This window comes from Rhinoraja longicauda, chromosome 3, assembly GCF_053455715.1.
Source record: "Rhinoraja longicauda isolate Sanriku21f chromosome 3, sRhiLon1.1, whole genome shotgun sequence".
In the NCBI taxonomy this organism is placed as follows: Eukaryota; Metazoa; Chordata; class Chondrichthyes; order Rajiformes; family Arhynchobatidae; genus Rhinoraja; species Rhinoraja longicauda.
In genome coordinates this window covers 77,323,738-77,336,211 of record NC_135955.1, presented here as the reverse complement: position 1 = coordinate 77,336,211, position 12,474 = coordinate 77,323,738, and the positions used below count along the sequence as shown (strand labels likewise).

Genomic DNA, 12,474 nt, shown 5'->3' with positions numbered 1-12,474 from the left:
GTTCATTATTGGAACAGTGTACGAGGCTAGAGAGGCCAAAGCAGAGGTCGGAGTTCTTATGGCATTACAGGATAAGCCCTTATATCCTCCATAACCTCTCCTTATTTGCAGTTCATCATTTACATTTCAAATAGTTCTATTCCTAGGCAATCTTCATTTCATCCCAACAAGTCAGCATTTTGAATTCCATATTTAAATGCTGTATCACAATCCATAAGCATGAGACAAACTTCTCAATGGTAATGGTTTCCAGGTGTCTGACTACCTGTCAGACTATCAATGGTTGATGAGCTAGAAAGTGCTGCAGCTGAACCATGGTAAGATCAAAGTCATCCAGTCCCATATGAAACAGGAATATATTGGCAGGTCAGGATGGTCAGCGACTTGGAGAACTTGCAGGTATTTCTGCTCCCATGTACTTACTGTCTTGTCTATCATGGTGGTAGATTGGGTGACTGCTTTGCTCCAGATTATAAGATTAACCCTCTGGCTTTGGCCTCTCTAGCCTCGTACACTATTCCAATAATGATCAATGATCAGTAATTCATCTTCCCCAAGCAATAAATGTTGAATTTGAACAATTTAAGTTTCTCGGTCTGATAAAAATTGGAAATGTTAGTTTTCTTCAATTAGAAATTACTGGAAGTAATAAAAACATTTTGGCACCTAAGTCTGGAATTAGGTCTATGTAGAAATAAACATTTTGGACTGTGAACCATCGATACGTACGGAGACTACAATTTTAACGAGTAAAAGTGCTGTGTTTTACTGACAGATTACATGTTCTGCATTGGAGTGAATTACCATGATTAACATTTCTGTGGGACAAGTGCCTCCTCCCCATTGAATTAAATAATTCCCATTTAAATAGTAAATATTTGCATTTTATAAAAATACAAAAAATAATTATTATTTTATAGATCTATTAATGGAAAGAGAAAGAAACCTAGTCTTCGCCTTAAATTACATCCAATGTCGTTTGAGAGAAATTAAATATATTTCCAATAAGAACTGGATGCAATATAAAACTGGTTCCATAACATCTAGAATACTAAGACTGTAAATGTAACAAGCAGAACTCTGGCAGATAACAAGCTATTCATGCACATGAGGAAAGCAGAGTCCCAATTTCTAAATGTGGAGGGAAAAAAACTGCAGATGCTGGTTTAAATCGAAGGTAGACACAAAATGCTGGAGTAACTCAGCGGATCAGGCAGCATCTCGGGAGGTGACATTTCGGGTCGAGACCCTTCTTCAGGCTGATGTCAGGAGAGGGGGCGGGACAAAGATAGGATGTAGTCGGAGACAGGAAGACTAGTGGGAGAACTGGGAAGGGGAGGGGATAGAAAGGGAAAGCAGGGACTATCTAAAGTTAGAGAGGGGAACCAGGGACTACCCGAAGTTAGAGAAGTCAATGTTCATACCGCGGGGGGTGTAAGCTGCCCAAGCGAAATATGAGGTGCTGTTCCTCCAATTTGCGCTGGCCCTCACTCTGACAATGGAGGAGGCCTACGACAGAAAGGTCAGATTGGGAAAGTAAAGGGGAATTGAAGTGCTGAGCCACCGGGAGATCAGGTTGGTTGAGATGGACTGAGCGGAGGTATTGGGCGAAACGATCACTGAGCCTGCGCTTGGTCTCGCCAATGTAGAAAATTTGACAACTGGAACAGCGGACACAATAGATGAGGTTGGAGGAGGTGTAGGTGAACCTCTGCCTCACCTGGAAAGACTGTTTGGATCCTTGGATGGAGTCAAGGGGGGAGGTGGTGCATTTCCTGCAGTTGCAGGGGAAAGTACCTGGGGAGGGGCTGGTTTGTGTAGGAAGGGATGAGTGGACCAGGGAGTTTCGGAGGGAACGGTCTCGGCGGAAAGCAGAAAGGCGTGGAGATGGGAAGATGTGGCCAGTAGTGGGATCCCGTTGGAGATGGCGGAAATGTTGGAGGATAATTTGTTGTATGCGAAGGCTGATGGGGTGGAAGGTGAGGACAAGGGGGACTCTGTCCTTGTTACGAAAGGGGGAGGGGGAGCAAGAGGGGAGCTGCAGGATATTGAGACCCTAGTGAGAGCCTCATCTAAAATGGAAGAGGGGGAACCCTCGTTTTCTAAAGAATGAGGACATCTCTGATGCTTTAGTATGGAACACCTCATCCTGGGCGCAGATGCGGCGTAGACGGAGGAATTCGGAGTATGGGATAGAGTTTTTACAGGAAACAGGGTGGGAAGAAGTGTTGTCAAGATAGCTATGGGAGTCAGTAGGTTTGTAGTAGATGTCGATCACCAGTCTGTCTCAGTGATGGAAATGGTGAGATCCAGAAACGGTAGGAAGATCTCGGTGATGGTCCAAGAATATTTAAGACCAGGATGGAAATTAGCGGTGAAATTGATGAAATCAGTGAGTTCTACATGGGTACAAGAGGTAGCACCAATGCAGTCGTCAATGTAGCGGAGGTAGAGTTCGCGGGTAGGGCCAGTGTACGCCTGGAACAGGGATTGTTCAACGTACCCGACAAAGAGGCAGGAATAGCTGGGGCCCATGTGAGTGCCCATAGCTACGCCTTGGATTTGGAGGAAGTGGAAGGAGTCAAAGGAGAAGTTGTTGAGGGCAAGGATCAGCTCTGCTAGACGGAGGAGTATTGGTAGATGGAAATTGGCTGGTTCTGCGGTCGAGGAAGAAACGGAGGGCTTTAAGACCCTCCTGGTGGGGGATGGAGGTGTAGAGTGAGACAACAAATAATCCTCCAACATTTCTGCCACCTCCAACGGGATCCCACTACTGCACACATCTTCCCATCTCCACCCCTTTCTGCTTTCAGCAGAGACCATTGCCTCCGAAACTCCCTGGTCCACTCGTCCCTTCTCACCCAAACCACCCCCTCCCCAGGTACTTTCCCCTTCAACCGCAGGAGATGCAACACCTTTACCTCCCCCCTCGACTACATCCAAGGACCCAAACAATCTTTCCAGGTGAGGCAGAGGTTCACCTGCACCTCCTCCAACCTCATCTATTGTATCCGCTGTTCCAGATGTCAACTTCTCTACATCGGCGAGACCAAGCGCAGGCTTGGCGATCGTTTCACTCAACACCTCCGCTCAGTCCGTCTCAACCAACCTGATCTCCTGGTGGCTCAGCACTTCAACTCCCAACTCCCCCCTCCCATTCCCAATCTGACCTTTCTGTCCTGGGCCTCCTTGAATGTCAGAGTGAGGCCCAGCACAAATTGGAGGAACAGCACCTCTTATTTCGCTTGGGCAGTTTACACCCCAGCGGTATGAACGTTGACTTCACTAACTTCAGATAGACCCTGCTTCCCCTCTCTATCCCCTCCCCTTCCCAGTTCTCCCACTAGTCTTCCTGTCTCCAACTACATCCTATTTTTGACCTGCCCTGTCCCCTGACATCAGTCTGAAGAAGGGTCTCGACCCAAAACGTCACCCATTCCTTCTCTCCCGAGATGCTGCCTGACCCGTTGAGCTACTCCAGTATTTTGTGTCCACCAAATTTCTAAATGTTCAGTTAGGAAATCAACTGCAATGAAACCTGACAAAACCTTTCTGGGTAACTTTATTACCAAAAGTCGGGTGGCAGCAAATCCTCTGGGCTTGCCTATATAGACGGGATCTCATGATCAGTAGCACAACAATATAACATCCTGCTGAACCGAAAAAAAGAGTGCCAAGATCAAGCAAACACTTTGGCATGGAAATCCCCTTTTCTGACATTACTTGTTGTCAGCAATAAGATACAAGGGCTCCTTGGTGTATAATGACAGTGCTTGTTCTCAAGAGGGGTAAACAGAAATCAAAAACAGAAAGGAAAAAGCAGATTTTTTTTAAAATGTCAAATACTTTAAGAACACAAACTAATAATTTAGATATGATTAAGATGTAGGCTGAAATATCATTAAGATAACTATTACAAATTTTAATTTTAAATTCCATCATATTTTGAAATATTTGTTTGGAGAATAATGCAAATACATAAATATTATTTTAATGGAGAGTATTTTTTAAGCAATGATTATTGCTTGACGCACCTTAACAGAATGTATTTATATTTCATGCAATAAGTGTAACATTGGACAATGCGCCTAGTTCGTAAAGAACTGAAGTTTTCATAAAATCGTTTGAGACACAGAAGAATGCCAAACACCACAACCTGAGGAGACATGCTGTCATTGTAAATATTGAAAATTTCATCAATAGGCTATATCTTTAACCCTGCAATTTCTTTGTGGTCTTGGGCAGACGTTGCCAAACTAAGCTGTACGCTTCTTTGCTGTGCAATGGAGCAGGCAGAGAACAGAATCAGCAACAAAACATCCTCCATGATAATTGTCAACATCAGTGACCCATAACAGATGCATTCTCAACCCTATAACGATACTCCTGACACTCTCACGACTGTGCAGCTAAATTCTTTTCTAACTTCATTCACAAGTTTGCACATGACTCCATTGGGGGAAAATTTGTTATTTTCAAACCAAGAATCTAGGGTGTAGCAACTGTGACAAAAATAACAAAGGCGTAATCTCAATATGTTGTCACAGGAGTGGTAAGGACTTTTGCAGAGGAGTGTAGGCAAATAACTGCAGATACTGGTTCAAATCGAAGGTATCACAAAATGCTGGAGTAACTCAGCGGGTCAGGCAGCATCTCAGGAGAGAGGGAATGGGTGACGTTTCAGTTTAAGACCCTTCTTCAGACTGATGTCAGGGGAGGGGGCGAGACAAAGATAGGATGTAGTGGGAGACAGGAAGACAGTGGGAGAACTGGGAAGGGGGAGGGGAAAGTGATGGACAGAGGAACTATCTGAAGTTAGAGAAATCAATGTTCATACCGCTGGGGTGTAAGCTGCCCAAGCGAAATATGAGATGCTGTTCTTCCAATTTGCGGTGGGCCTCACTATGACAATGGAGGAGGCCCATAACAGAAAGGTCAGACTGGGAGTGGGAGTGGGAGTTGAAGTGCTGAGCCACCGGGATATCAGGTTGGTTAAGGTGGACTGTGCGAAAGTGTTGAGCGAGGTCCCTTTACCTCCTCCCTCCACTCCATCCAAGGATACTTTCCCCTGCAACCGCAGGAGATGCAATGCCTGTCCCTTTACCCCCCCCCCCCCTCGACTCCATCCAAGGACCCAAACAGTCTTTCCAGGTGAGGCAGAGGTTCGTCTGCACCTCAACCAACCTCATCTATTGTATCCGCTGTTCCAGATGTCAACTTCTATACATCGGCAAGACCAAACGTAGACTCAGCGATCATTTCGCTCAACACCTTCATTCAGTCCACCTTAAACAACCTGATCTCCCGGTGGCTCAGCACTTCAACTCCCCCTCCCACTCCCAGTCTGACCTTTCTGTCATGGGCCTCCTCCATTGTCATAGTGAGGCCCACCACAAATTGGAGGAACAGCATCTCATATTTCACTTGGGCAGCTTACACCCCAGCGGTATGAACATTAATGTCTCTAACTTCAGATAGTTCCTCTGTCCCTCACTTTCCCCTCCCCTTCCCAGTTCTCCTACTGTCCTCGTCTCCCATTACATCCTATCTTTGTCCCGCCCCTTCCCGACATCTGTCTGAAAAAGGGTCTCGACCCGAAACATCACCCATTCCTTCTCTCCTGAGATGCTGCCTGACCCACTGAGTTACTCCAGCATTTTGTGATACCCAGGATTTTTGCAGAGGTCTTTTATACAAAACAACATGCACAAAAGGATAACTGTAATTGGTAAATACAGTGCCCTCCACAATGCTTGGGACAAAGACCCATCATTTATTTATTTGCCTCCGTACTCCACAATTTCAGATTTGTCATAGAAAAAAATCACATGTGGTTAAAGTGTACATTGTCAAATTTTAACAAATGCCATTTTTATACATTTTGGTTTCACCATGTAGAAATTACAGCAGTGTTTATACATAGTCCCCCCATTTCAGGGCACCATAATGGTTGGGACATAGCAGTGCCATGTAAATGAAAGTAGTCATGTCAAGTCAAGTCAATTTTATTTGTATAGCACATTTAAAAACAACCCACGTTGACCAAAGTGCTGTACATCTGATTAGGTTCCAATGGGAAAAAAAAATGAAACATACAGTAGCACGCAAACAGTTCACAGCGCCTCCTCAATGAGCCTCAAACGCTAGGGAGTAGAAATAGGTTTTGAGCCTGGATTTAAAGGAGTCGATGGAGGGGGCAGTTCTGATGGGGCGAGGGATGCTGTTCCACAGTCTAGGAGCTGCAACCGCAAAAGCGCGGTCACCCCTGAGCTTAAGCCTAGACCGCGGGATAGTGAATAGCCCCAAGTCGGCCGACCTGAGGGACCTGGAGTTAGAGAGGGGGGTTAGAAGATTTTTGATGTAGGGGGGGGAAGTGTCCATTTAGGGCTTTATACGTGAATAGGAGGAGCTTGAAGTTGATTCTGTACCGTACAGGGAGCCAGTGGAGAGAGGCCAGAATCGGGGTGATGTGGTCCCTTTTACGGGTACCCGTCAGGAGTCTCGCTGCGGCGTTTTGGACCAGTTGCAGGCGGGACAGGGAAGATTGGCTGATCCCAGTGTATAGGGAGTTGCAGTAGTCTAGGCGGGAGGAAATGAAAGCGTGAATAATTTTTTCTGTGTCGTCGAATTGGAGGAAAGGTTTGATTTTAGCTATGGTTCGAAGTTGGAAGAAGCTGGCTTTTACCACAGCGTTGACTTGCTTATCAAATTTTAATGCAGAGTCAAATATCATGCCGAGGTTTTTGACATGCGGTTTGACTAGGCAGGATAGACTTCCAAGACTGCCTGTTATCAATTTGATGGAGTCGGGGAGGCCGAATAGGATGATCTCAGACTTGCTCTCATTTAATTGGAGGAAGTTCTGTGCCATCCAACATTTTATGTCCTCAAGGCAGTGTAAGAGGCTGTTTAAATTTGACTGGTTGTTGGGTTTCAGGGGGAGGTAAAGCTGAGTGTCAACGGCATAGCAGTGGAAAGAAATGCCGTGCCTTTGAATGATTTGGCCAAGGGGGAGCATGTATAGGGAGAAGAGAATGGGGCCTAGGATGGAGCTTTGTGGAACTCCGCAGGAGAGGCTAGCTGGAGCAGAGGAATAACTGCCTATGTTGATGGCGAAGCTCCTATCTTTGAGGTACGAAGCGAACCAGCTCAGGGCAGTGCCATCAATGCCAACCGCGTACCGGAGACGGTCAATAAGGATGGTGTGGTCCACTGTATCGAACGCTGCGCTGAGGTCGAGAAGGAGCAGGATTGCACAGTCACCGGTGTCGATGGCGAGAAGCAGGTCGTTGTGTACCTTCAACAAGGCAGACTCTGTGCTGTGGTGGGCTCTGAAACCTGACTGGAAACTTTCCAGGATGGTGTTTTGGTGCAGGTAGGGCACTAATTGGTTTAGGATTGCCTTTTCAAGGACTTTTGACAGGAATGGCAGTTTGGAAATGGGTCTGTAGTTGCTAGGCAAGGTGGGGTCTAGGTTAGGTTTTTTCAGTAGGGGCTGGACCACCGCGTGCTTGAAACTGGTTGGAACAGTGCCAGTGGCCAGAGAACTGTTGATAATAGAGAGGATGCTGGGACCGGCTATTGCAATGACATCCTTCAGAAGGGCAGTGGGGGCAGGATCAAGGGGGCAGGTTGCAGGTTTCATAGCGGAGACAAGCTTTGCAAAGGAGGATAGAGTGACGGGTTGGAAGCAGTCCAATTTAGATGAACAGACTAGTGAGACAGCTAGGTCACGGGTGGGAGGGGAAATGTTAATTCTAATGTTCTCAACTTTGTTGGTGAAAAATTTAGCGAATTCTTCGCACTTAGCAGGGGACCCAACTAAGCTGGTACTGGGGGCGGGACATATGACAGAGGTAATTGTTCTAAATAGGACCTTGGAGTTATGAGAGTTTTTGGAAATAAGGTCGGAGAAGTATTGTGCTCTAGCAGACTTTACTGCTTCCTGGTATTTGAGAAGATTGTTTCTCAGAATTTCGAAGGAAATTTGAAGCTTGTCACATTTCCACCTCCTTTCTGATTTTCTGCACTCCTTTCTTAGGGCTTTGGTGGAGTCATTGAGCCACGGCCGACCTTTGGGCTTAGGCTTTTTCATTTTAAGGGGAGCGATAGAATCCAGGATGGAAGAGCAAGTGATATTAAATGAAGAGGCGAGATCCTCAGTGCTGAGATGGGGGGGAGAGGCCTCAATAGTGCAGATGTTGGGGGCAGCTGTGAGAGCCTCGGAGAATTTACTGGCAGTCAATGAATTTATGTCGCGGGAGTAGCGAACAGGGAGATGAGATTTTGCGGGAGATAAAGGCAGAGATGCGTCAAAAATGATAGCGCTGTGGTCCGATAGACAGGCTTCAGTAGTTTCGATGTTGTTGATTGGGAATCCGGACGATAACACTAGGTCGAGAGTGAAATGGGGGGACTATGTATAAACACAACAGTAATTTCTACATGGTGAAACCAAAATGTATAAAACTATCCTTTAATAAAATCTGACAATGTGCACTTTAACCACATGTGGGTTTTTTAAAAATTACAAATCTCAAACTGTGGAGATGCAAATAAATAATTGATGGGTCTTTGTCCCAAACATTATGGAGGGCACTGGACTACTCATTTAATCTCTTCTGGTTTCTGCTCTGTCAGACAACATTTTGAGTTTTGGTCTTCTTCCCCTTTCCCCACTTGTTAAACATAGAAAAGGGTTTTTTTCAATTTCTGTTGAAAGGTCTATTTACAACAAAAATATGAAGGATATTTTAAAAGCAAATCTCTCAAAATTGTGAAAATAACTGGTCTCAGATTTGTACGCAAAACATTGCATGCATTAACTCTGCAACACTATTAAAATGGAAAAAATATAATGATCACTGCTGCAACTGAGGCTGCCTTCAGCAATGCATTTTCATATTTACTAAAGGCATGGAAAAAAATATTCTTAATCTAACCTCTTGTTTGCAGCAGATTAAAAAGCACAGGTTCATAAATATCATCCTGACCTTATAATTCAATGCCAATTTAAGATTATTTTTAAATTAAAAATGAGAACTTTGAGCCATTCATCCTTCATGCTTGTGACTGCTTGCAACAAACAAGGGGAGAAAAGTGTGTAAAAATACAGCATCTCTTACATCCATCTCAGCAAGCAGACGTTACCTTGTTTATCTCACCCAAAAGATTACATCTCCATCACTACACCATACTCTCAGTATAACATTAAACTGCCAGCAAGAAGCATGTTTTTGTTCCAGAATGGGTTTGTCTCCTGCAATCATGTAAATGTTATGCCTGAGCCCAGGCTGAAAATGTAAAAACATTTTTATTTTAAAAACTAATTGACTAAAAATCTGCATAACCACTAAACCTGTCAAAGCTCTTTCTATTAAAATAAATAGCAACAAAAAGCACTGACCCACAAAATGTACTGTTCGCTTTTGTTTGTTTAAATATTTGTTTGCCTTTGTCGAATGTTGCTTTGTCGAATGCAATGCATTTTTCTTCAGCTGCTGCTCACAAAACTTGTCAATCAAAATGTAAAGCTCACTTGCAATATTCTGTAGGTATGTATCGTTAATAAATTTCTGTACTTTAGAATCCTCCACAAGTGTTCGTAAAGCACATAAATCTTGTCTCATCATGGTTAACACCAAAGGAATCATGTTTTCAAACCCATGAGTCATTTCATCAAAACTGATCTCACTGATGTTGATCAAGACTTTATTCTGTAACAAATCTTGCACAGATTGGTACTGCATATTTTGATATCTGGTTAGAACTTCAGTTTCTGGATACAAAAATAGAAGCTGCTGAAGACACTGTGTTTTCAATTGAATTGTTGGAAGCACATCATTTATTTCTTGACAATTTTGAAGCTTATCAATGATGAACCTACGAAGATATAATCTCACATCATCCCACAAAGAGAGGGCATTAAGAAATCCATTGTCCTCAACAGTATGAATTGATGTAGTCGAAGGAATGTGAAATGAAGCTCCACATGAAGTCAGTGGAAAGACAACACCACACTCAGCAGAGAGATCCAAAAGCAGCTGTATGATCATTTCTTCCAAGCCCTTTTCAGTCTTCAGAAAATGAAGCTTGCAGTAAAAAAAAAGAAATAATTAGTAAAAATGAAACAAATAATGAACAGAACTGATATCACCTATAACTGGTGTCACAGTCCAAACCAAACACTGTACCCAACTATATACTGTCAAAAAGTTCAATAAATTATAAAAACAATATTAGTGCAAAACAAAACAAAAACCCCAAATCCCTAGGGCATCCCAAGACAGTTAGTCGCTTAGTTGGCATTTGTAGTGTTCAATAGTCTGACGTTTGTTGGGATGAAGCTGTTCCTGAACCTGGAGGTTATGGCTTTTAAATACTCTTGAACTTTTACAGGTGTACAGTAGAGAGCATATTGAATGGTTGCATTACAGCTCGGGTCGGTAACTTAAAAGCCCAGGAACGAGGAAGGTTGCATAAAGTGAACACTGCCCAGTCCATCCCAGGTACAGACCTCCCCACCATCAAAGGGATCGACAGGAGTCGCTGCCTCAAAAAAAGCAGGCATCATCCGAGACCCACACTAACCTGAGCTAGGAATCTGAAAACTGTAACGTCCAGGTTCAGGAGTAGCTTCTCCCCAACATCTATCATGCTATTAAACAATACAACCTCTTACTAAGCTCTGAACTACATAGACTTGGAGACATTTATTGTGCAAAGACAAAAACACATCCTATTGTTATTTTATATACTGAACTTCTTTTTTGTTGTTTATTATGGTGTTTACAGAGTACTATGTTTACATATGTTTGGCTGCTGCAAGTAAAAATGTCATTGTTTCATTTTGGGGACATCTATATGCTAAAACTCTTGTTTGTTTGTTTGTTCCTGAACTGGTAAAATGGTACACGATAGCGCGACAATTTTAGGCCCACCTTACTCACTGTTGTCCCTTTGGTGTTAATGGAAGAAATGTAATTGAAATCGGTGAAATCGGAGGGGGAAGGGGGAGGAGTGGGGTGGGGGGGAGGAAAGGGTGCTGCACCAATGCAGGAGAGGTTTGGGCCCAACGGGTCCACTTGGTCTAGTATGACAATAAAACACTCTTGACTTGACTCTTCTTGATGGCAGGAGTGAACCGAGAGCATGGCCAGGGTGGCAAGAGTGCTTGATGATGCTGGCTTCCTTTTTGAGGCAGTGCCTGCTGTAGAATTATTCAATGGTGGGGAGGTCAGTACATATTATGGACTAGACAGTGTCCACCATGTTTTGCAATCTCCTTTGTTCTGGGCATTTGGTTAATAAAACCAGGCTGTGATGCAACCAGTCAAAATTTGCTCTCTACCGTACAGCTTTAGAAGTTCAAGAGAGTAATTGTCAAAATACCAAATCACCTCAACCGTTTAAGTAGAGACGTTGATGGTGTTTCTTTCTGATTGCACCAATTAGTTCAAGGCAGATTCTCAGAGATATGCCCACTCGGGAACTTCAAATTGTTGACTATCTTCACCACCGACCCATCGATGAAGACAGGTTTGTGGATCTTCAGCCTTCCTCTTCTAAACACTATAATCAGTCCTTGGTGTCACTGACATTGAGAGCAAGGTTTTTATTCTGGAACCATTCAATCAAACATTCGATCTCCCTCCTATAAGAAGTTATTTGCAATATGCAGGTAAGGGGTCTAATGTCAGTTAAGTCATCTCTTGACAATAGCCGACAATGGCGAATAAATCCTTGGGATTACCTCAAAGATAATTTACTTGAATATTCCAAATATCCCTTCCTGAATCTAAACCTGGGTAAACTAGTCTCCTACAAATCCAAAAAAATGATTGCATCTATTTAATAGGTAATGTAGCAAGAAATAAACAGAAGAATGGGAACACTGAAGAGCTCTTTCAATTGACTTTATCGTTTGACTTTTTGCATGCTTTAAGATTTGATGAGAGAACTACCTAATTGTTGGGCAAAATTGATAGTCAAATATTCCAATAATATATGTTAAAGCAAATGAAGTACTTTCCCCAAGTTTAAAAATAAGTTTTGCAAATTGAAACAAGTGTAACATATGAGATGTTTCCATTATTTTACAGCGCCAAAAGAAAACACTTACCAGTGCTTTGAGAAAATCTGTTAATTGATTACATGAAGTTGTGAACAGTTTGACAGAGGAACTATTGGAACTATTTAACCATTGCAGGTAGTCACCATTCTTTTCCATCTTCTGCCCTGCACAAAGCTTATCAAGATCCAACTGCAGTTCCTTCACAGTCTCCTCAATACTGAAATACATAAAAGGGGAAACAAACAATACAAATCAAGTGAAAATTAAATGGTAAAGTTATGTAAAGGAAATGACTGTTTAGACATAAACACGTGAAATGAGAAATAATACAGTAAATCTTGTTTAAATCACTCTATTCAAAAATATCTGATTGGTAAAAACATAAGTAGAGTGTGGTGCAC

The 12,474-nt window shown here is 43.1% G+C and overlaps 1 protein-coding gene across 6 annotated transcripts in view; it reads right to left on the bottom strand.

Moving 5' to 3' along the window:
- kiaa0825 (KIAA0825 ortholog) overlaps positions 1-12,474 on the bottom strand; it is a 269,652-nt gene that overhangs the window by 227,418 nt on the left and 29,760 nt on the right. For all 6 annotated transcript variants that reach the window (XR_013547071.1, XM_078396492.1, XM_078396491.1 and 3 more), the window contains 2 exons: positions 12,122-12,290; positions 9,407-10,091 (listed from right to left, as the gene is read on the bottom strand). Coding sequence is in view for 5 of the 6 variants with exons in the window: in XM_078396492.1 (XP_078252618.1) it covers positions 9,407-10,091; positions 12,122-12,290 (854 nt within the window). In the remaining variant the exon portion in view is untranslated. The remainder of the gene's footprint in view (positions 1-9,406; positions 10,092-12,121; positions 12,291-12,474) is intronic.